The sequence below is a fragment of the Hippocampus bargibanti genome, linkage group LG06 (genome assembly GCF_051943395.1).
Source record: "Hippocampus bargibanti isolate YZ-2025 linkage group LG06, ASM5194339v1, whole genome shotgun sequence".
Classification (NCBI taxonomy): domain Eukaryota; kingdom Metazoa; phylum Chordata; class Actinopteri; order Syngnathiformes; family Syngnathidae; genus Hippocampus; species Hippocampus bargibanti.
This window is the reverse complement of record NC_142739.1, coordinates 23481162-23505772: the sequence shown is the minus strand read 5'-3', so window position 1 is coordinate 23505772 and position 24611 is coordinate 23481162. Positions and strand designations below refer to the sequence as shown.

The following is a 24611-nucleotide window of genomic DNA, read 5'->3' as shown; positions in this document are numbered from 1 at the left end:
TGTACAAAAAGAAACTGTTTATTATCTTTTAAAACGTTTGTACACTCAGTATGGCAATGTGCTTGCACAATACTTACTTACAGTTGAGTAGGGTGAAAATTTTTGTACATTATTTAAAAAAAAAATAGAAAAACAAAAATCACCCCGCCCCACACTAACATGAGCCGGCAATGGTGACGTAAGGGTCAAGCTGGTCACTTGTGGCTCCTGCATACACATAATAACATATTTACACTTGAGAACCATGACATGATCATTTTACAAAGTTTAAACATTCCCCAAAATGACAATTTGATAATATCCACAATGAATGCAATAGGCTGCCGATGGTTGATGGGATTTGTGGCAAATGAATAAAAAGGCTGCGTTACTCAGAATTACATTACCGATAATTAAAATCTAATGTGGATAAGTTAAAACTGTAATGCTACACACTTCTGCGTGAGTCCAGTTTGAAGAGGAAATGAGGAGGGGTGGTTAAAGGGGGGGGGGGGGGGGGGGTGGCAGTACGTCGTCATCAAACCATGCTATTGAGATCGTAACTGACGGGAACAGATAAAAAGACAGTGCGTGACAAAAAAAAAAAAAAAAAAAAAAATGGCTGACCAGCACACACTGTGGACCTCGAGGCGACCTGCAGGCGTTTCAACGAGTGAAAGCTTCGGACCTCCGTGTTTAAAAAGCAGCACCAGAAAAATGAAGCGGATTGTTCGTTGATCCGTTTTCAAAAGTGGAACGTGTGTCAAAAGAAACAAGAGTTAGCTTGTTCTTCAATCAGAGCTGTTTAAAAACCCCAAAAAATTCAATGAAGTAAAACAGTTTGTGGAGATTGCATGTAACATCCCTGTCCGTCCGTCCGTCCGTCCGTCCCTGCGGGGATTCAACGTCGCATTATAAATAAAGCGCAATGGTAGGTAGGTCAAAGGGTGGGGGAAAGGCAAAAAAGTATGCGGTCAGTAGACGTCCGTGTCCTCCTTGGGCTTGTAGACGGCGCCGAATCTCTGCATATACTTCTTGATGTATTCCTTGGTCTTGTGCTTGACGTTCTCGTTGCAGTCCAAGTCCTCCGGGTTGGTGCACGCTTTCAGTTCCTTGTTCATGACACCGTGCGTTAGCTAATGGGGATAAGGGAAATATATTAGTGGGCGGGACATGACGGTGACGAGGCGAGGAAGTTCTACAATCTGAATTGGATTCGAATCAGGAAATAGGAGATTATTTTGAAAAGCCATTCCCAAATTTATTCGGGTTTTGATTTTTCTTGCGGGTGGTGCCGATAAAGCGCTGTCCTTGGCCTCTGGCAATAATAATAATAATAATAATAATATATTTCATTTATTAGCGCCTTTCAAAACTCTGGTCACTTTACAGTCACAGGATAATTTTTTCGTGGGTGAGCAGCGGCAGCGGAAGTAACTGAAATAGATAGAAAGCGAGCTAGCTAATAGATAGCAAAGAGAAAACTCCACTCAACCCGGAAGTAACTCAAATAGATTGAAAGCTAGCTAGCTAATAGATAGCGAACAGATGGCTAGCTAGGCCTTCACTCAACCCGGAAGTAACTCAAATAGATAGAAAACTAGCTAGCGAATAGATAGCGAAAAGATAGCTACATAGGCCATCACTCAACCCGGAAGTAACTCAAATAGCATCTTTTTGGACACATACATTTGGCAGTGAATGAATCTTGGCTTGCCTGAGTTGCACTCGGGCACTCTATGCGTCACTTATGCACAAATTAGCTAGCCTATGAAGTGCTGCCTCTACATGTAAAAAATATTTTATTTCCTTTACCTTAATGGTCATTCGCCTTTCCTGTATACAGACGCTTCCCTACTTATGAACATTCGAGTTACGAACAACGGTACATACAAATATTTTTGTTGTAACATATGTAGTATTCTCTCCAGTTGTACATATACATATATTTATATAGCATATATTTTATTACATGTTTATTTTTCAAACCAATACATGTTACTCATACAAGCCTTAAAAATACTTATATAAGCCTTAAACATACATTCCATACAAAATATAGCACTGAAGCAACCTATGAACAAATTCAACTTATGAAAAAATTCACCTTACGAACGACTGTTGGGAACGTATCTCGTTCGTAAGTTGGGGGGTGTCTGCATTGTGCATGTTGCGCAATAGCTCACAATCGGTAAATTTTAGCAAGGTAAAAATGTGTGTGTAAAAGGGGTTGCAATTTGTGACTTTGGGCTGTTTTTCATGAGTCATTGAAACATCTGAAACATATTTAAAACATGCCTTGAATTACAAGGGAAAATTGGAGAAAAAAAATATGGAACATTTCAACTCATGCTACATTTGCTAACTGCAAAGCTAGCAGCCGATTAGCAAAGTTGGTGCCATTAAACTAATACATGATCTTTGTTTCTTTTTCGGAGAAGAAACAATCCATAACTGTTACCTTTCTTGCCAGGTGTTTGAAGTCTTCAGTGTTGCTGATGCGGCCGTGTTTGCAGTCCGGCTTCCGATAAGGATTTAAACATTGCACAATAAACTGGGACATCTGAGGAACAAACGCGCGCGCGCACACACACACACACACATGTTAAAAAGTGACAAGTTCATGGCCAACAAAGAGGAGCTCATAAGGTGGAGATTGCCTACCTCTTTGCGGAATGTCTCTTTACTTTTTTTGGCCAATTCACTTGAAGTGTCTGCTTCGGCTGTTTTGGTTGAAAACTAAAAAAAAAAAAAAAAAAAAAAAAAACTCATTCACTGTCAATGTGCAAAAATGTGTCCACTCCAGTGACAGGGTTTTTGTCATTTTCATTCAAATTGCAGGACCCACAGAATATTGAGTTTTAGGACAAAGTAAACATACAATACAGCACAAGAAACCATAGACTCTCTTCTTTCATCAGAAAACTTATATATAGAAAAGTTATATGGGTCTGGAGTTATCTGAGCTTGAAATGGGGGAAGCTGTCCAAAATATAATGCAATACATACATATTGGTTTATATAGCACTTTAACAACAGTTGAAGCTGAAGCAATGCGCTAACATGGACAAAGGGCAAATGCTGCCCCCTCGTGGAAGGGAAAAACATCACCAGAGGTCTGACCAGCACTTTATCCGCACCCCCCCACAAGACAAAAATAATAATCAATTCGGGAATGGCGCTTCACGTTACACTTTTCAATTCCTGAATAAATTCGGGAATGTCAGCGAATGAGTGAGTTAAAAAAGTTGCTGCTGTGGACTGCAAATGTCCCCATTGTGGGACTATTAAAGGCTTTCTGATTCTGAGTGTGATGTCTTTCAAAAGGTAATTTGAACTTCCATCATGATTTTTTTTCAGCTGCGTGAAAAGATGGCCACGGAAGGGGTGGAAAAACCAGCACACAAATTCAAATCTCAAAGGAGCACAACTGGGCCCCAATTGAGCATGGCAGCTGATGGCCCCAAACAGTTGGCATGGAGGTCAACCGGGGTATCAAACAGTATTTGACTACCACACCGAAGACAAGAACAGCTGAGGTGCCAAGTGCGCAGATTAAAAAAAACACACAAAAAAACAGCTGAGACAGTGAAGTAGTTTTAAAAAAAGATGCGCATGTGTCAAAGATTCAACCCCGTGAGACCTTGGGGTGCTTCTTCATGTAAAAATCACATCTCCGTTTAATTTCGTCCCAAAGACTAGCCAGTTGACCCGCTCCTTGTTCATGACGTCACTTCGGGTCAAAACTGCCTTGCTCCAGAATCAAAACAATGGCTTCAGAGTTCAGATTCGGAGAGGATGCTTTCTTGTTACTCATCCAGTTAAGAATATGATTCAAAAAGTTCTGAAGAGGAAAGCATAAATGTTTGCAATCGATTAAAAAAGTCCTTCCGTATCAATTCGAGCCGTCTGCAAGCAATGAAACCGGTGAAGATCTGGACTCCGATGTAGCGCCCAGAAAATGCACAAGATGGCGCACTAGCTGCGTTTCGTCCAGTATATGAAGCCGCTTATCAGAGCCCTAAAGCCGCCCGTGATTGGTTAAAATCCGTGGTAGAAGACAGAGGGGTGGGCTTTACGCACACACACACACACACACACACACACACACACACAGAGGAGACCGTCACACTTCGAACAAGCACACGAACATCAGATGTTGAGACGACAGAGAAAGCTCCGACAGCGCTACAGAGTAAAAATGACACGGTGGAAAGTGGATGTTTGTCCGATCGGTTTTGTCCGCTAATATGGCGATTGTTCTCTTTCACCAGGTGAACTCACAGTTAGCATGCAGTGTGACTAAATGAGTAAACATGCATCAAACTTCCGCTATCCAAGTGCCGAATCACTAACTCTGGTTAGCTTCCTCATTCACCTCCGTTGGAAATGGGCTGATTTGTCCGCTGGGAATAGTAAACTTACACCTTCTTTATGCGTGTTACCGCAATTGGCTGCGACACACAACGATTCACCATCACGTTATTTATGTACTTTTCCTTTTAATTTTACGATCAACACTGTGTTTTCAGACAAAAAAAAAGTACCCAAAATGCATTGTGTCGCTTTCGCGGTCAGGGGTGTTAAAAATGTCACGTCACTTGGGGCATCGTCACCAACTCAAAAACAAGACTTCCTGAATATTCAGCGCAAGTCTTAAAACGTAAAATATAGCTATATGCGGTGGAATTTTTGTAAAATGCGCTCAGTAGAAGTCATTTGAAGTCAAATTATGGACGCAACTTGTCAGGAGGTGTCGGTTGTCCTTTAAGTAAGTGCCAGAAAAGGGGAAAAAAAACACCCTCAGTTGAGTTTTTGGCTTGTTCAGATGCTTTCCATGATCCCAATGGGGATAGAAGTAAAAAAAGGGAGAAGAATGAGATGGCAAACACAAAAAGAGCAAATCTCTCCCCTTACTTTACAGTGCCGAGCGAAGGGGGTTGGGGGAGAATATTTAGATAAGTACTAGGACCAGGTTACAAGACCGTCATTGTCTTCAAAGGACAAATATGGAGGAGCTGGTTTAAGCGCCCTGGAGAAGGCTTGTTATGATGACGTTTGTTCCTCTCCATAAAACACAGCTGAAAGTAATCACCGGGCAGCATCTTCAATGGGCCCCGAAGAACAAACGCTATAATCAGGTCTCGGATTCAACCTCAAACCTTCTGGGAAGCGAACGCTAAGGCATCCCCATCATAGTTAAAGACAGCCAGCGCGGTGGTTGACTGGTTAGCATGTCTGCCTCACAGTGAAGAGGTCTTGGGTTCAAATCCGGGGTGTGGCCTTCCTGTGTGGAGTTTGCCTATACATTGTAGTAGATGTGCACATTTCACCATGACGTCCCTGATCCACTGCTGAAAAGGACGCTTTGATCCTCCCCTCTTTCATCTGGAACTGCTTCATGTCACAAAGAGGGTAGAGCAAGTGCTGAAGAATGAATGACTCTCTGTGTCTTTCTATTGTCATGTTATTTGCTATTTATTTTTTTTTTACTTCAACATGGCGCTGCGAGAGTGGCAGCAGCTCCTGTATTTTGTGTTCTACTTCTTTGCATAACCTTTCTGCTGTGAAATGTGCATTTCTCCATTGCGAGTATAGTAAAGGTTAATCCAATCCATATTTTCCCTATGCCTGAGTGTGACAACAGATGGTGGCTTGTCTCTTCGTGTCATGCGATTGGCTGGCAACCAGTTCAAGGTGTACCCAGCCTAAGGCCCGAAGGTTCCAGAACCTTGTTGTGATTATGCGACAGTCCACATAATGGCAGGATGGCATTTAAACACACTTTTACATGGATAATAAGTACCCTGATATATTTACAAGCGCACCTTGGAAGGATTTTCGTCATAAGTAGGAGTGCCAAGATCCATCTCGGAGTCATGGTCCATATTGGTGTCGCTACTTCCGTCCCAAGTTGGAGGATCCCACTGAGTTTGCCTGAAAGAAAAACATTCATATTTACACCATGACACTTTGAAATGTTTCGAAGGGGCCCGTCTGGATAAACATTCCCCCCCTTCCTCACCTTGTCCCAATATGGTAATAGTAGATTTTCCCTTCAGGGTCCCGTGCCACTTTCCAGTTAGGAGGTAGAACGATAGTTTTGGGTTTCGGGGGAGATGGAGGAGGCAGATCTATCACATTGTTGGGTACGATCATTTCCTGGAGGAGAGAAATAGGATTGTAATTTACCATCTGTCATATCTGCTTAGCTCGCAATGGAAAATGCGAATCACCAGATGATAATGCCTTCATGTCTCCACACAGTTCTTGGGAGTGTGAAATGTAGATGTACACTGCCCCCTTGTGACTAAATGATGCATGTGGAAAAGTAAACCTTACCTCAAATTATTTTATCTGCCTGTTGTCATAACGCAATGGTGGTTTAAACTCAAAAACACTCAAGAACAATTTACAACACGGGTGCCAAACTCAAGGCCCAGTGGCCAAATCTGGCCCGCCATATCCTTTTATTCGGCCCACAAGCATGTCAAGTGTCATGATGCTTGCTAAAGTCCGAACCGATATTTCAAATTGTCCACAATAACAGCATGATTCTTGACTTCAGATTTGAAAATGAGTTATTCGTTAATTTGTTGTGTGCTCTGTATGGATTAAAATGTTTCTTCAGTCGACATCGGTACTTCTTTAAAGGTGTCGGACGTTTCGTTAATACGGTAAAATTTGAATCTATTCTTTTTTAAGTTGAATCCTGGACTAAAAATTATTTAGTTTGTTGAAATGCCGTGCAGTCAAAATATTGTTATTTTCTGTACCATGGTGAATTAACAATAATATAATTATATAAACATTGCTATTTAGCTGGCTAGTTATCTATCTAGTTAGCTATTAGCTATCTATTTGAGTTACTTTTGGGTTGAGTGAACGCTGGCTCATGTGGTTGCCGCTGCTCACACACAGAAAAACTTAGCATGTGACTGTAAAGTGACCTTGAGGGTTTTGAAAGGCCCTTATAAATGAAATGTATTATTATTATCATCCGAAAAGCTTAGTCAGCGAACTAAAATTGTGCTGGTAGCTCTGGCCCTATATATATCCCTAATGGACAGAGCTACCAGCGCAATTTTTGGCTTCGCTGACAAAACTTTTCGGAAGAGTTAAATGTCCAACAACTTCAAAGAAGTACAGATGACGGCTGAAGAAACCTTTTCATCGATGGACCACTCCTGTACGACTGAGAGCTTACACAGACGTGCACTCTGTATGAAATATGTGGAGGCGATGAAAGATACACGACATTTATAACAGCCTTCAAGAGTAAACAGTAACTACAATGTGGCCCACTCAAAAATGAGTTTCACACCCTTGCTTTACAACAAAAGCAACACGTTCAAAAGCAAACATCTAAAGGTGAGTTATATGTATAAAAAATAAAATAAAAAAATGTTCAAAAGCTAGTGCACAGCAATCTAAAAATACCCTTTTACAGAAAAATGTGAAACATATAGTGAATTAAGGTGACTTTATTACCGGCTGGACAGTTTGGGAGGTCACAATGGTGGTGACTGTGCCTCCCTGCTGCACCACCACACCCTGCTGATGGCCAGGATACACCGTCTGGCCATGCAGGTAGCTGGCCGAGGGGTCAGAGTACGTCTGCAAAAGACAAAGGATTTGTAAATGACTGAAACGATTCACTCATGAATTTGACATTAAAGTTGTAATAATTTAATTGGTACAAATTGCTAATTTTTACAAGTCTTGCTGGTGGTCTACTTATGTACCTTTGGGATTATTGCAGTGGTGACTTCAGATGAAAATTTCCGATAGTTAACTTTCTGGATTTGATTTTATTTTGGTGAGCATACTTATTTTAAATTGCTTTTGTCACTGCATTTCACCGCAAAGTACACACCCACCCGACAGCCCGGAGAGAAGAGGCAGTGGGAGAATAATTAAGGTATGCCATCTAGTGGTGAATAGTGTTATTACAATTCAAATCCAGGTCCAGTAGAGTCGAACTCACAAAAATTAATCAAGGTCCACGCAAAATGTGAGCATTTGTGTGTTTATAATCTGCAACAGTACGTTTGATTAAAAAAATAAAACAGATATTTGACAATTTGTTTAACTCATTCACTGCCATTTACAAATTAATTCGGGAATTGCCAGGATGACGTATTTGTTCAGGTTTTGTTTTTTCTTTTGTGGTGGTGCTGATAAAGCGCTGGCTACGACCTCTGGCAATGTTTTTTTTTTGCTTTTCCACAAGGGGAGAGCATTTCCATTCCCCCCCCCCATGTTAGCGCTTTGTTCCAGCTTCAGCTGTTGTTAAAGCACTATATAAATCAATATGTATTGTATTGTATTTTGGACAGCCGCTCCCAATTCAAGCTCATATAACTCCAGACCCATATAATTTAGGAATTAACTTTTTTTCTGATGAAAGAAGAGTCTAAGGTTTCTAACACTGTATTGAACGTTTATGTTAAACGCAATATTCTGTGGGTCCTGCAATTTGAGTGAAAATGACAAAACCCCTGGCACTTAAGTGGTCATATTTTTGCACATCGTCTGGAGTTAACGTTTGATGCCTTGAAAATTATGAGGCTCACCTGCATGAACCATTTCGAAAAATCAGATATTAAAAATCCTGTGTACTTTTCTAAATTTTAAGACCTGCACTGAGTTGAGTTTTCTTGCTCCCACCTGCAGTCAAGATCCCATCCAAATGCAGAGGTACCGTATTTTCCGGTGGATAAGGTGCGCCTCAGTATAAGCCGCACCCCCAATGAATGGTGTATATCAGTGGTTCTTAATCTTGTTGCAGGCACCGAATCCCACCAGTTTCAGATGCTCATTCACCGAACCCTTCTTCCAATGTCTGTGCTTACTAACTGCAGCCTCGACTGAAGGGTGGACCTCTGAGGCGGAGGATCCACCGAACCCCTGAGACAGACTCACCGAACCCCTAGGGTTCGATCGAACCCAGGTTAAGAACCACTGGTGTATATTCAAGTTTCCATATATAAAGCGCACCGGACTATAAGGCACACCTTAAATGCATGAAACTTGTCTTCCAAATGTATTATAAAAATATATAAAAGTTTTAATCATAATAATAATACATTTGATTTACAAGCGCCTTTCAAAACTCTCAAGGTCACGTTACAATCACAGGATGAGTTTTTCTGTGGGTGAGTAGCGGCAGCCACACATGCCAGCGTTCACTCAACCCGGAACTCAAATAGATGGAAAGCTAGTTAACTAGCTAATAGATAGCTATCTATCCAGCCAGCCAGCTAAACAGCCACGTAGCTATAAATATAAGGCACACCATATTATAAGACGCTACATTAGAGGCTGGGGTTACACACTACTTCTTCTACAGGGGGAAATGGAATCGGTGGCTACGAGACCTGTTGTGGCTCAATATTACTTCACATGTAAGGTGCACCTGCGTATAAGGTGCGGGCTGATCTTTTGAAGAAAATCAAGGCTATTGGGTGTGCCTTATACAACGGAAAATACGGTACCTTGTTGAATTTTTTCTGTGACTGTACCACTGGACTAAACAGGCCTAATTCGACAAAAATCCAAGAGTTCGATCATAATATGTGTTCTTTAATTAGTGGCATTTGGCTCTTATACTATATAATGACTATCCCACCTGTATGACCGGTGCGTTGGTCTGAGGGTATGCGGCGGGGATGCTGTAGATAGTTTGGCACGGCTGGCCTTGGTAGTAGATCGCAGTTTGTGTGGCGCCCTGCGCCGGTGTTGTGGCGTACTGCTGCGCTGGCTGCGTCTGCACCGTCACGGTCTGCTGCGTGGCGGGATCCCACAGAGTGGCGTAGCCCTGCTGGCCTTGGATCTGGGGCGTCGTCTGGGCGGGAACGGACAGGACGGGCATGCTCGAATCCTGGGCTGCAGCGGTGGCGGGCTGGGCATACTGCTGGGTGTCTGCAGGCGTGAGGTTGTCGGTGGTGATGTGCTGAGAGATATTAGAAACAGGAGTGGCTTGTGAAGTGGATGACGGCGAGGGATGCCCAAGCTCTGAGACAAGTCTTTGGGGAGGAGTCAGTTCATAGGTCATGGTGGGGTCAGCTGTAGGGGTGGGTAGTAGTACTTTGCCTGCGTTGGGGTTGCTGGGATCCACAAAGGAATGGAGGGGGTATCCAGGTGGGTAAGTGATGAAGCCGGAAGTGGAGGCATAGGCCAAGGCGGGGTCATAGGCCATAGTTTGGAGCTGCTGTTGCTGCTGCTGCTGCTGCTGCTGTTGCTGCTGCTGCTGCTGTTGCTGTTTCTGGGCTTCCCTCTGAGCGACCTCCTGCTCAAACAGCTTCCTGCGTTCCTCTGTAGACAGCTTGTTGCGCTCCTTGCCGCTAACACCCCTCGGTGTCTTGGACGGGTCAAACCTGAAATGATCCACATAAAAATAAAACAACACAGCTCGACATCCTAAAGAGCGCAAAGGTCAAAAGGTCACTGCGGGAATTCATACCGTTCTTCAGTGCGCCGACTGCTCCGCTCATAGGAGGGGGGCGGCGATGTGGATCGTCGCCTCCGTCTTTCAGTGCTGCGTGGGGTTTTGTCTCGATCACGCTCCCTGTCCCGGTCTCGTTCTCTATCCCGATCCCTGTCTCGCTCCCTATCTCTTTCCCAATCCCGGTCATGGTCTCTGTCCCGGTCGCGATCTTTTTCACGTTCCCTTTCACGCTCTCGACTACCTGAGGTGTTGCGTGGAGTCGACGTTGTGTCGCGATCTCGGCTGCGATCTGTTTTTGAGACAATCGACGATCGCTCGGAATAACATTTCTGTCAAAATTATGAAAGTGATTGAAGAGCTGGAAAATTGACTTACCATTTGATTCCTTTTCGACCTGAATCTTTTTGGGTATTCTGTACACCTCCTGAAAGACAATCAGATCATTTAATGCCGAGTTTATGAGAATACAGGGTGACCCAAAAAGATGCGGACCCATGAAAATTTCAATTGTGGCTTTGATTAAAAAGCTATTTATTTCAAATTTCAACCATACATTATTCAGTTTAGGGAAGACCATTCACCAGAGTTTCAGCTATTTCTGTCAATTTTTAGTCAATTTATGGCTTTCTCAAGATGCAGTAGATCTCCCCTTTAGGGAGAAAACGTTGCTGCAGTGAGGGACTCAGTAGGATGCATCTTTTTGGGTCACCCTCCCTAAAGAGGAGTGTGTAAATGTGATTGAGAACTTTGTCAGACGAGTACAGGTCTGCTTGCAACGAAATGGTGGACATTTGGAACACATCTTGGGAAAGCCATAAATTAACTAAAAATTGACACAATGGTCTTCCATAAACTGAATGAAGTGTGGTTGTAATTTCAAATAAATAGCTTTTTAATCAAAGCCACAATTGAAATGTTCATGGGTACACATCTTTTTGGGTCACCCTGGAAATGTACATGGAATATAATTGAATTATTGGGAGTTCAATCTGGTAGTTGGACATTTTGTTTCTGATGCCCTTAGGACAGCGGGAAAAAAATCATTGGAACAACCCTACTGACTCTGGAGGACCTGCACACTGCAAGAATCAAGAGTGCGGAGAATCGTACTGGACCCTACGCACCCTGCTCACCACCCTTTCCAGCGACTCCCCTCAGACAGGCGCTACCAAATCCAGTAGAAATTTAAATAGCTTCTTCCCCCCGTCACTATTAACTCTCTAAACAGTAACGCAAAATATAACTGCATAGAGCCTCAATTGTTCTTATGATGATATTAGTGCAGCGTGTACTAGCGTAGACAAATTCCTTGTGTGTTCTACATACTTGGCAATAAAGATGATTCTGATTCTTATTCTTTCAGTGAAACTTTGAGCTCACCTTGAGATCTTTCCAGCTTTCCAGAAGCCTGGCTGCCATGCTGCTAATGTCCAAAGCGCTAACTTGGGGCTCTTGACTCCGCTCACTTTCCACATCTGAAATGCCTTCTTCTTCATCCTGGGAAGGCGTTTCAACGGCTGGCGGATCTGCGGGTGCTGGTGTGTCTTCAGTGGGCAGGATGACCTCTGGGGTGTCAGAGCTTGGGGGAGCAACAGGGGCAGGTGCATCCAGTTGGGCATCGGAGCAAATGGGTGGATTTTCGGGCTCAGGTGTTTCTGTCTTCGGGACCATCTGCTCTACGGGTTGTTCTGTTAGTGCCTGATCAACATTGATTTGAACTGACTCGATTTCTGGGTCTTGAATCTCAACTTGAGGCGGGTCACCTTCTACCTCTGGGATTTCTATTGGTGCCTGGACTGTCAGTTCTTCTCCACTAGGTTTGTCAGATAACTCAAGTTCCTTATCCAGTTGAGTGTCGATGTCCACTTTCACTTCCAACTCAATTTGGTCTTTTACCTCTTCAATGTGAGTTTGTTCTTCTCTATCTGAAGCCATTTCTGTCTCTTCCGCTTTCGGCACTTTGTTGTCTTTCACCTCTTCTTCTGGATTGTCTCTCACTGGATCAGGGCCTTCACTGACCGTGTCTTCCTTATGTTGTTTGTCATCAGGTGGTACACCCTGAGAAGATTCATCTTCTTCCTCATCATTTTCCTCCTCTTCCTCCTCCTTGCCATCAGAAGCTTTGCTGGCATCTGAGAGCGCACTGTCCAGACTGTTTTCACTGATGATTTTAAGGCGGCGGTCCACAGCTGGTTTGGAGGTATCCCTGTCACATTCCAGTCCTAATTTAGAGGAGGAACCATCAGGGGTGTTGAGGGGCGTCTGAGCGCGAGAAGTGTTCTCACTTGAGTAACCGTCCATCTCGGTGGGCTGAGGGAGTGCTTTTGTTTGGGCCCATCGCTGAATGAAGGTTAGGATTTTACTCTCTTCCAACATGTTTTTCGTGGAGATGGGTAACACAGCCAAGGTCTTCAGAATCTGGAGACAAATGGATTGTGAATTTTTATATCGACACAATTATCTTACAAACGACGCGATGACAAGATTGCATTTATCGCACCTCTGATTGTAGCTTGATGTTATTAGCGCAGTTGCCCTTTGCTTCAGAAATCTCAACCATGAAGATCCAAAGCAAAGACAAGCCGTGATGATCCAAGAACTGCTTCAGACATGATGGATTCTGTGTGTCCTGCATAGCACAGGAAAAAAATGCTGTTTAAAGTAGTTCACACCTCACGCATTAACATTGTTTTCATGGATACTTACGTGTATGAGCTTAAGACAGGTGAGTTTCTGTTCCATGTTCTCCACGCGAACCATAAGCCTGCACAGCGACACCACCTGTTTCCCATCGTAGAGTCCTTCACCATTTTCCAGTAACGCCTCCAATTCCTCATCAACCTAAAGAAAATTAGACATAACAGATTAAAAGTGAAAAGCTTATTCCAGCTGTCCGAATGACATTAAACAATGACTTCCACGTCCTACAAAACAACCATCATCAACCCAACATCACCCCCAATTGTTGTTGTGCGTCTTGTGGAATGGATACAGATTGTTTTTCAGCATTTTTGGCTACAACTTTCATCAAAGAGAAGACTGTGCTGAGCGGTTGAGCTTTTTCGTCAGCACGAATATGCCAGCACTGTTTTTGATTGGGAAGCGCCAATGCGTATGTGGATCTGTTGCGGCTTGGAATTGAAGCAGATTTACGTGGGACACGAGATGTGAGGAGTCAGAGGCTACAGCTTCGTGTTTGCTTTCAACATTTAGCTTGTAGCAGACGTGCACATTTCACCATGACGTCCCTGATCCACTGGTGAAAAGGACCCTTTGATCCTCTCCTCTTTCATCTAGAACTGCTTCATACAACAAAGAGGGAGCAGGAAGTGATTAGCATTGAATGACTGTCCGTATTTTGTGTGTTATCACAAATAATGTGTTATTTGTTATGTTTTTCGACTACTTCCTTTCTTTTCCTTTCATAACATTGCTTAATAACCAGAAGTGAACTGACTGTGATGAGAGCATTCTTTCGAGGCCGGTCTTTTTTCATCTTCCCTCCAGCTGCACGGACGCTGACTCTGTTTTCGCCTCCGAGGAAGCCTCTGCAGCTGGGAGCTCCACAGAAGCACTTCTGGGCTTCTTTCCTAAAAGCAGATGAAATAAAAGTAAATATTTCACTATTCTATTATGATTTAACACATTTTTATTGTATTTAGTTAAAGAAATACCCATATCGCTGAAACTGGTAATCAAACGTCAGTTCGGTTCCCGCACTGACTGCCCTGGTGGTGAAGAAGCCGACTCTAAGCTGGCCATTGACCGTCCACTGAAACGAGATGAAAATCAACAGTTAGCGAACCGCGCATGTTAACCGAGCTGTATTATTCGATGACTTCCTTTGCCCGACGTACCTTTTGAGTCTCACAGTTGGGCTCGCAGCTATGATTCATAAAGCGAGAGCAATTACCCTTCAGTGTTGCGTCGATGATCTGGAGAGACAGAATGCAAAGTCATTGTGGAATTTTTGCAACTACAGTGATACCTTGGCTTACGAACATAATTGGTTCGCAGAAAGTGTGTCTAAGGTGAAAAGTGTGTATTCCAAACATTAATTTCCCATAGGAAACAATTAAAATGAGAATAATCCATTGCAAGGTCCCCATAAAACAATTTTCAACTAAATAAGCCTTAAAACTACACACAATATACCTTATTTATGTACAATAAATGTGCTATGGTATTGTAATTAAAGAAATAATGTGTACTGTAGAAGAAAGTCGTTTTATTTACCTTTGTAATGGTCGTTGATGGCTTGATGGAATGAATAGCTATTTGCATAAAGTGTCTCAAGGAGCTCTGGGTTGTACATCTTCGAGGTTGTGCTATTGCAACAGCAACAGATGCAGGCAGACACACTAGAAACTTCATAAATCGCTGGTTCCCTTGCTTGTATGTTCTCCTCAAATTGTACAGATGGCTTGTGTGGGTTATTTGTGCAGCCTGATGGGATATTTTAACCTTGAAGTCTACACTCTGCCTTTGAACTATCAATAAAGTTGAAACGAGTCCAAATTTCACTGTTTTCCATTAATGTTCTCACCATTTCACTTTTGTTTTTTTCACTTTTTTTGTTTCAAGCTCTATCGTCTCCCTTTCGTGTGTGCGCGTGTTTGTTTCTGTAACCCCTCCCCCGCTGCGTGTGTTCTGCTGCATGTGTCCCCTCCCTCCTTTACCACGGATCTTGACCAATCAGGTGCGGCTTTAACCGAAGACTGGGGGAGGAGAAAAGAGGGGAAAAAAGCTGGCTGCCATTTTCAGCTTCATTCACTTCAGAGATCCAGCTCCAAGAACCGTCCGTCTCGTTCGCGAACGACACATCACTCATTGTGGCGCTCCGTGTGTTTCCCGAAAAATAGTTTGTATGCCAAGATTATATTCTTGCGAATTTAATGTTCGTAAGGCGAAATGTTCGTTAGCTAAAGCGTTCCTAAGCCGAGGTATCACTGTTAGTTAGCCCAGCATTTCACCCTCATGAATTTACTTACCTCGTTATTCTTTAGAGCCATGAAATAGTAGTGGACGTTCTTGTTCCGTGCATATTCTTTTACTCTTGTTTTAAACTCTTTGTGATCCAACACTTCCCCACAGTATTCTAGCACAAAGGTATTTCTGGGATAGAATCAAAACACATGCATTGTATGTCAAAACCACCCCCGATATTGATTCCGTAGTGCGGCTGATGTTAGCCATGGAGTGAGAATCCTTACGAAGGCAAATCCTTTGCCGCACGGAGGCCCCAGCCCTTGTCTTCGGTGAGGATGACTTCAAAGTCGGCGTGTTGCTTCATTTGAAAGCGTCGATTTGAGCAGTAGTGTCCATTCAGGCAGCGCGATGAGCTATGGTAAAATAAATCGTTACGCTGAGTTTCGTCCAACAACGCATACGTGTTCAGCGTGTATTTTAACTCACCATTCGATCATCAGCAGTCTATTTAAACAGTCCTCCCCGCACGCCAATATCCCCCTGAGCCGGTCTTGTTTAGGCAGCACCGGGCATTCACATTGCATCCTCTTGATATCCCGATGAGATTTGCTCTTTTTTCTACAAACATTGAAAAGATCTCAAAGACTGAAATGATTTGAACTCATTTGAATGTGGACAAATCTTACCGTTCGGTTAGGTACAGATTCTCTTCAATCAGGTCAAAATATGGAGGCATCTTCTTTGTCTTGGCAATCTCTTTCCATCGAGCGGAGTCATGAAAGTGTTGCAGAGTGAGTGACGGGCGAATCACATCCACTTGGACTTGAGTTTCTTTCACATTCTCCGCGTCTCCTTGACGTTCCTTCTTGGCAGCCGGTCCAGCTTCGGCCTCGTTGTCCGAATCTGATTCGATCTCCGGACGTCTTTTCTTGGGAGGTCCCCGGCTTCGGTGGTGCTTGAAGCTATCGTCTCTCGGTGGGTCGGGGACAGCGGACAACTTGCTGTTGCTGCTTATTTCATGACCTTGTACAAAACCCGAGGGCAGCAATGTTTCGCTGTGGTCCAAGGTCGGTTTGCTTTGAGTGGACGGTTTAGCCCGGCAATAATCGTCATGGTCATTCGTGAGTGAATCTGGGTGGATTTCACCTGCCAGCTCCTGATAAAGGTGAAGGTAAGGTGTTTTGCTGATCTGTGTATCTGAAGTTTGGTGGTTCCAAGAAACGCTGTGGTGTCCATGTTGCTGTGCGCTGGGAAATGTTTCAGGAACTTGACATTGGGGTAACAGTGTTCCGTGACTACTATCCGGCTGTTGATATGTACTACTGGGCAGTTCTGGCTGTGAAACACTCCAGCTTGGGGTGTATCCAACGCAGTTATTGATACTGCCAACGCTGGCAGAATGTTGGTAATGTGCGTGCATCACTTCATGGCTATTGTTGACATAATGCTGACCTTGCAGTTGGGCGTAATGTCCGGAAGCGTCAAGGCTGTGTGTGAAATTACTGACACCCTGGTGGACGGTGGTAGGACAAGTCGCATAAGGCTGTGAAACACTAATAGCACCCTCTAAATGACTGGTGCTATCAATCATATTACTCTGGGATTGACAAAGAGCACTGGCGTGGTATGAAGCACCTTCTGGTCGTGGTTGAGAGTTGGCTTGATATTGGACTTGATGACTACTCAGAATGGGCACGTTATTTGTAAAGTGGGATTCCGAAATAACTGAACTGCATGAGGAAGGCCCGGCGTCCTGTGTGTCATTTATTAGTGTTGAATTCTTTGGCACAACTACAACAGAGTGCAGTCGTTTTATGGCCTCGTCACAATCAGAGTCATACTCGGAATTGTCACTATCACTGGCTTCGCTATGTCCTGCTTCAGCTTCTGGACTGGCTAATGTTTTGTGGGATTCATTCTTGTGGGTGTTAGATTCAGTGTTCTCTTTCATGTTACCATTCCAGTTCTCTACATTTGAAATGCTGTTGAGCAGAGTTGCATCACTGTTACAAAGAAGCTGGATTGACTTTGCGTTTTGATTATGGTCAATGGGAGTGAGACCCTGTGATGATTGGTCATAATCGTAACGAATTTCCTGCTTTGGCCCTTCAGTCTCCTGCTCCGGGACTGAATGTGTGGTTTGTATTATTTCTATCTGACTTTGGTTTTTGGGAAATTCAATTTTTTTCACACAGATTATCTTTTTCGGTTGTTCGGGGCAAAGTGTATTCTGTGATTCTTGGCTGCCTGGGACATTCTGTCCAACGATATCCCAGCGAGACTTTTTAGGCGGACTACTCAGTTTAGCGTTGTCAGCCCCTTGTTTAAGTGTCTTTAGATACTCAGTTTCAAATAACCCCTCGGTTGGTAGCTGCGCGTTTTTTGGCGCTTGCTCTGTGGCCATCACATTACATACCACTTCCGTCGGTTTACAACTCTGAGCATCGGCTGTATCGATTTCATTCGGCGCAGGTATGGAAACTTGAGAAGATTCAGCATCTTTCGTGTCCGGGTTGGGCACTAGAATATCACTAGTAGCGAATACACCTTCAGCAGTTGAAGTTACTTGTGGTATATTTTGAAGAGACAAAATATCTTTCGTATTGTTTAGCTTTTCAAATGTGACATCTATATGCAGCATGCTTTCGTTTGAGCTTACAGGCGGTGTCATTTCTTTTTCAAATTCAAGGTTCGATTTTGGTTCATCTAACCTGTTATTTTGCGTTTCTGTCAACTGGCTATCCTGGTGGTCATCGTGATTTTCTTTTTCAATTCTATTTACACCGTCGTTTTCCTTTTCATCAAGCACACATGATTTGATGGTAGCTTTGTGTTTTGGTTCATCGTTGGGGTCATGAAATATGTTTTCTGATTGTCTATCGTGTTCACTAGTTTCTTCGGAAGATCTGGAGCAGGTGATCTGGTTAGAGTCAAGCTGATCAATTTTCTCTTCTTTACAAATATCTAAAACGGAGCCTGTCGGTGATTTTTTCCTTTGATCCGACTCTGCGTCACTCGGGCTGCTTTTCAGATGATTTTCAGGCTTGTGTTTTTCACTATCCTCACAGGTATGCTGAGTGGAAGAGTTGGATTTTTTGTTGGTGTCTAACGTATGACTGTTGCTAGATTTATAATGCCCAGCTTCCACACCAGGAGGGCTTTTGCAATGGGGGGCGGAATCTGACAGTCGCTTTGAAGTAGTCCTTTCTGACGTCGAAGAGGAGGTTTGACTTCTTTTCGATAATTCTGACGAATGGGGCAAATCTGTAGATTTCGATGATTTATCGGATTTTAAGTAGGACGAGGACTTTGAATAGGTGGATGATCGATTGGAGTCACTTGTCCTTGTCCTCGTCTTGCGATGGTCATCTTCAGAGTCTGAGCTGTCCCGAGTCCTGTCGTTACGAGAACGAGATCGTCGTCTGTCTCTTCGTGGAGAACTCCTGTACGATCTGCGATCGGATTCATGATAATAAGACCTGTCTGAACGGGACCCTCTATCACCCCTCAATCGCTCTAATCTTGAACTGGTACGAGAGCTTCTGGATTTCGACCTGGATCTAGACCTTGATCTGGATCTTCTACGATCTTTGTCTGATCGCAGTGACCTTGAAGAAGTGTACCTAGAATCACGATCCGATTTTGTGTAACTAGATGACCTTTCGTGATTCTCGGATCGCTTTGATGAGCTTTTTTCCTTTTCATCCCCACGTGAGCGAGGGGAAGACCGTTTTATTACTGCTTTGTGACTGCTATCCAAATGTGTTTTACTTTTGGAGTCGACGGATTTGCGTCTGGAAGACATCGGGACTAGATTGTCAGTCTCTGTTTGCCTTTCGGTTTGTGACCTGGTTTTCCTTTTGTACACATTTGTATCCTGTTCATTTGTGGAACTTTCCTCCTCTTTTCCTGAGGATGCAGCAGGTTTCTTGAGACTCGATATTGTCCGTCTCTCAGATGACTGACAGTGAATATCCTCAGAAGGGAAGACACTTACAGGGTTCTGCTGCAGCAAATTTGGAAATTTGCTTTCAACGTGACTTGGCGATTTCTGTAAAACGAGCAGATTAGGAGTGGCCGTTTCATCCCGAAGAACAGAGGGTAGCTTTTCTCTTGTCACGGACACACTAAGAATTTGCTTCTTAAAATGCATCTTAGCCAAGTCCATTTTCAGTTTCGCAGCAAAGTTTGGAACTTGGGAAGATGACGGTTCCGTTGACATTGGCACTGCGCAAGGCTGCTGCATTTGTTCATTTTTACTGTTAGAAACCTTTCCTTTGTCAATTGTGGGCAGTGATGAGGCAGTGTTGGGTTCAGTGTCAGACTTTTCGGGGCTTGAAGGAATAACAAAAATGCTGTGCAGTGGCTTCTTGGTCTGAGCGAAGCTGAAGGACACTTTTTGACGACTCTGATCCTCCAGGTTGACCTTCATTTTGGTCCCTTTAGGCAGGAGATGGTTGGAGAGCATGACGCGTGGAGACAAACTTTTGAGGAGAGCTGCCTTAGAAAGACCCTCCACTTTGACCTACAGGCACGAGAGACAGAACCTATAATTGGTTGAATCCGCTGTCTATGCTAGACAATGAACTCCTCAATGAAAGATCGGTGTGATTTTAATTTCTTCAGGTTTGCACATCTGATGCAGTGATTCTCAAATGGTGTGTTGGAACCCATAACTGACCTAATTTTGGGTGAGTTGTGGGAAACAATGTATTTAATGTTATGATATGGTGAACTCCCCAAAGGATTTTTTTGTCCCAAACTCACTATTTTAGTGTTTTCATTGGTATATCAAAAACATGCTCAAATGTTAATTGTACAAAATAAAACAAATACATCAAACTGTGAATTAATCGACGGACAAAAACAATTCTAAAAAGATTTGATAGTGACAGAACTGGTCTGAGGTGGAACACATAATGGTGATATGCAACAATAGTAAAAAAAATGGGTGCCAGGGTGATAACAGCTAAGAACCACTGGTCTAAATCATGTTAAATGTTATTGAATGGACTTACCGAGGCACCACTTCCTTCGTCTCTGAGATAGATGGGAACGGGATGGAGATAAAAGAGAGAGAGGAAGAAAACTTGATTACAATACAATACAATACATACATATTCGTAAAATAAGAAACATTGTTGGCTACTTGACAACGACCTAACATGCAGGCAAATGCTACTTTTTTTTTTCTTGATCTTGCTGAATGACGGCTTGTGCGGCGCCTGTGTGTGATCCAGTTCATTCATTCTTGAAGCCAAGTGGCTGTTACAGACGAAGGATGGACTGGGTTCACATAGGCCGGCCTGAAATAACGACTGCTGCTGACAGATTGACTTGCCCACCAACTGGCAGCAGCCTGCTCAATACTTGCATTATTTGGTAATGTGAGGAGACCAAGTGTGCCAGGAATGTGTTATGATGTGCGTATTCCCATAAAAGCAGATAAAAATGACTAATGAAATGGCTAATAGTTTCTGAAAATATGGCTAAGAGATATCCGAAAAACCCAATGCTTGTATCTTTCTAGTTCTGTGACAGTTCAAGACTATATTTACTCCACCTTGAACATCATTACTAACAACTGACACATTAGAAAAGAGATTTTTCATTTAACATTTAAAAATACTGCAATTCATTAACTTTTCTTTTGCTCTCATTTGGCAGATAAAAGTACAGAAATTTTTTTCTTGGTGAAAGCTCACTAAATGTGCTTGGTATCTGGGTCATTTGATCCTTTAGGACCCCCTCTGCCTCCGCCAATCCCTAATGCAGCATTCAAGACAAATTTGCAGGAAAGCAGCTACAAGCAAATACCCACACTCACATCATTCAAAGGCTAAACATATGCAACCCAAACACTCACTCTTCATGCCAACATTATATCACGTCAAAACATAAACAGGCGCCGCAAACAGGGTTCCAGCAATCTTATGCGGATGAATCAGTCCAATACATGTTGAAACACTTCTGGATATCGGGTCTTTGGACCTACATCACACACGTTGCCATGAGGAATTCTGACTCAAATGTGACCCAGCGGTTGTCAATTAGCTACTCAGTTTACACTACAACTGATTTCTGCACAGGCCTACAAAACACACAAAAAAAAAAAAGTCTCCTTAAGCTAGGGAGAAATAAATGTTTTGTCTGTAGCTTTTCTTTATGCATTTTAATTTTAACTGTGATTAATTTTTGACGATAACATTAATGTGAGTCACACTTTAGCCTTGACATATTATGCCAAACATACGAAGCAATTTCTTGCTTTTTACAATCTTATCACGCTCTAGGAGAATAGTAAAGGAAATTATACTTCAAACATTGGCTTGCCATTTAATAAAGGTCTTATGATGACAGTTTATTCTTTTCATTCGTTTCAAGGGGAAAATAAGAATCTCTAAAAAATAGAGATCAATTATCTTTAAACAGACTCAACTGGATCCACTATACACTCATAAAAAAGTTCACTGAATGTCTGCAATTGTAAAACTAATAAGACATTTATATGAGTAATCAATTAATCTCAACATGATTGAACAATTTCAAGATTTTTCCATCTTCTTTTCCTTTCAGCTTTTCCTTTCAGGGGTCGCCAGAGCAAATCAGTGTCCTCCATCTTCGGAGGTATTTACTACACCTCTACACCAACACATTCCAAAAATTGAGTTAATAATCACTCTTGAACATTTTCAGGAACCTCATTGGGTCACTTTTTTGGAGGTGGCTTCATGAAAAGAAAGGCCACTAAAGACCTAAAGACACCTTCATGTGACCTTCAGCCAAATAATCAAAATATACCCCTATTTGTATATTTATACTTCTTAAATCATGTGATAACCATAGGAATTGAAATTGAATTGTAAGTTTTCAATTGTAAGAATCTTAACAATACCCTGCCCTCGTGACTTCAACATTTTTTCAACCTCAAGCCTTTATACACAGCAAATTCTGTCTTGTCTACCATCTAATACCTGATTTCTGACTTCAGCAGAGTGTCCATTGAGAAACTCGTCTAGGATTAGTGGGCCTGCGGACGTTGCTTGGCCAAGAATAATCCAAATCAGAGAAACGAACCCTCCAAAGTGACGCCACACCTGGCAAAAAGAGACATAGGTTTGCAATGAAGTGTGGTGTGTCTCCATAACAGCTAACAATAAGTCCAACAAGCATGTTGACTTATCGACCAGAAGCACTTATTGAATAGTGGTAGGGTATGCATGTAGGGAGCACATGCTTTTGACCGTTGGCTTGGCTTGTTTCAACTGAAGCCTTCTCTCATGGTTATCAATAACTGCAATGAGCGGAAGCAGTCACATATTTTCAGGCAGACTGTGTTTTCAGTCTCTTATGCTTGATTTTATTCAGTGTGGATTTGATATGTGGATATGCATCCCAAGAAAAAAAAAACAATACATGAAGAGTTAGTTGAAAAACGGAAGCACAAAGATGAAAGTAGGGCCACCATTGTAATTGGTAAGGCCAAGGAACCACCCAGGAGTGTAAATATAATGTTACATACGTCTTTACTGTCGAATAACAACAACATACCGTAAATAAGCATGTGTTTTTGGAAACATTTGCAAAGGTGGCTCAACATGGCCTGTGCGGGAAGCCTTCATGCAGCCCGACATGGCCTTTTAAAAGCCAGTTCCTGTCCATTTTAAACGCGAGTGTGTACTGTACAACAAGGCGATTCCATCGATTTCACGCGATTCCGCTGTAAAATATTTGATTGTTACATGAAAGGCGGCTATGGTTAGTGGGCAAACGGCTGCAATTTTACAATAACAGTTACATTTTGATGATAATATACACAAAAATGCCCAACCCAACAGAGCTAACATATCTAAGCTAATATTAGTATCGACGTGGTTTATTCGTCTGTTTTGCCTCAAATATCTCCAACGCGTTTTACATGTTATGCTTGAAAAACGATGTGTGTATTTTTGTTCGACTTGGTCCAACAGGGGGGTCAACAAATTTCTTTCTTGTCTAAAAGATTAATCTCGGGTGAGCATTAGCGGCTAACTAGGTAACATGCAACTAGCAGCGTGGAGGCTAACGTCATCCTTTACAATCCCTGTTCTTTATCTCGTTTGATTGTAATACAATATTTGGTTAATAGTGTGCAGAATTTTGTTTGGGAGCCCTTATGAATAGTAGTACGCCGTGGTTTCGTGAAACCGTCCATCCGGCATCACGAGCATGCTAGGGGGGAGGGGGGGTTGTTTTAGCTTAGTTGCGTGTATGGGTTCCTTGAATACATACAACCTAAGTAAACACCTGTATATTTTAGGATATACTCACTTCAGAAAGTGTTTTAGGCCAAGAGACTCTTCCATCTTCGAAATTCCCAAGACAGTGTCCTTCGCCGAACATCAAGTCCCCGTCAAATCCGTCCGGGGTTGTCAGTGGTGACGGTCGGCTGACGCTCTGCTGCCGAGTGCCTCCGCTGCGCCTCAGTCAATGTTGTGCTACCCCACTAGCATTAGCTCATACTTAGCGAACTTGATAGGACTGTGCGAAGAGTTGCCTCTTCCCAACAACTGTGCCCACAACGACAACAAGCACCCGCGATATGCTTCAACTTATCTGATGCTTTCTACGAGAAACAAACGATACAAGGACGATGTCCCCGTTTACATTTTCCTCTGCGGTATTTGGTGTGTCTTGTAGCAGCGACGTCACATGATGCACGGACACAGCTGGCACGGCCTGATCGCTAGCCAACACTGAACTGTAAATCACCTTGGCCCCCAGTCCAACAATGTGCTATCATATCAAATACGCGCATGAGATACAGGAATTGTTTAATTTGATGGGAAATGGTTATGGTGATAGGTGGCAAAATAAATCCATGACATCTACCTAGCAAATGTAACAACACTAAATCAACGTGCATTTTCTGTAAAAGTGCCACCTGATATGAACAGTGTAAAAATGCATAAAGGTTGTTGTACTTTGTGTGTTGCTTCTCGGTACTTTTGCGTGTCTTGATCCTCTCTCTATCTAGACGAAAAATTGTGTTGGCACTGCTGTTTTGATTTTTTACCTACTCATGCTCTATTAAAATGCTTTGTCACTAAAAAGAAAAGTACGGAAGGGTAGTGCGAAAGAGGATTATGGCCACTGAAGAAAAAAGGTTAGCAATCTTCACTTTAATATAAACATTCTAACAGAATACTGACATCAAAGACTTCGAGTCTGAATCAAAGAGTTTCAATTCGAAATTCGGAAAATAAAGTGGGAA

The 24611-nt window shown here is 42.7% G+C and overlaps 1 protein-coding gene across 3 annotated transcripts; it reads right to left on the bottom strand.

The window, feature by feature from the left end:
* On the bottom strand, positions 1-24039 carry setd2 (SET domain containing 2, histone lysine methyltransferase). 3 transcript variants are annotated; one of them, XM_088998545.1, is made up of 23 exons: positions 23669-24039; positions 22333-22455; positions 20377-20398; positions 16045-19883; positions 15845-15976; positions 15643-15771; positions 15421-15544; positions 14287-14364; positions 14104-14201; positions 13887-14019; positions 13136-13270; positions 12930-13058; positions 11810-12847; positions 10805-10853; positions 10445-10718; positions 10070-10358; positions 9611-9934; positions 7471-7596; positions 6005-6141; positions 5808-5916; positions 2644-2718; positions 2441-2542; positions 1-1115 (listed from the first exon to the last, which is right to left on the bottom strand). In XM_088998545.1, exons 2-23 carry the CDS (start codon positions 22359-22361, stop codon positions 954-956), a joined length of 7533 nt encoding a protein of 2510 aa, XP_088854671.1. In that variant the 5' UTR covers positions 22362-22455; positions 23669-24039; the 3' UTR covers positions 1-953. The 3 variants fall into 3 exon arrangements, with proteins under 3 accessions (XP_088854671.1, XP_088854669.1, XP_088854668.1); XM_088998543.1 differs by having other exon boundaries at positions 9611-10358; positions 11810-12651; positions 12715-12847; XM_088998542.1 differs by having other exon boundaries at positions 9611-10358.
* Between the last annotated feature and the right edge of the window lie 572 nt (positions 24040-24611).

What these genes read in the sequence shown, in the direction of transcription:
- setd2 (XM_088998542.1), bottom strand. Translation starts at nt 22,361, where the DNA reads ATGGACACTCTGCTGAAGTCAGAAATCAG. An exon ending in AGTCGGCGCACTGAAGAACG is followed by an intron (nt 10,359 to 10,444) that starts GTATGAATTCCC and finishes GGATCATTTCAG; the next exon opens with GTTTGACCCGTCCAAGACAC. An exon ending in ATGACGAAAATCCTTCCAAG is followed by an intron (nt 2,719 to 5,807) that starts GTGCGCTTGTAA and finishes TTTTTTTTTTAG; the next exon opens with TTTTCAACCAAAACAGCCGA.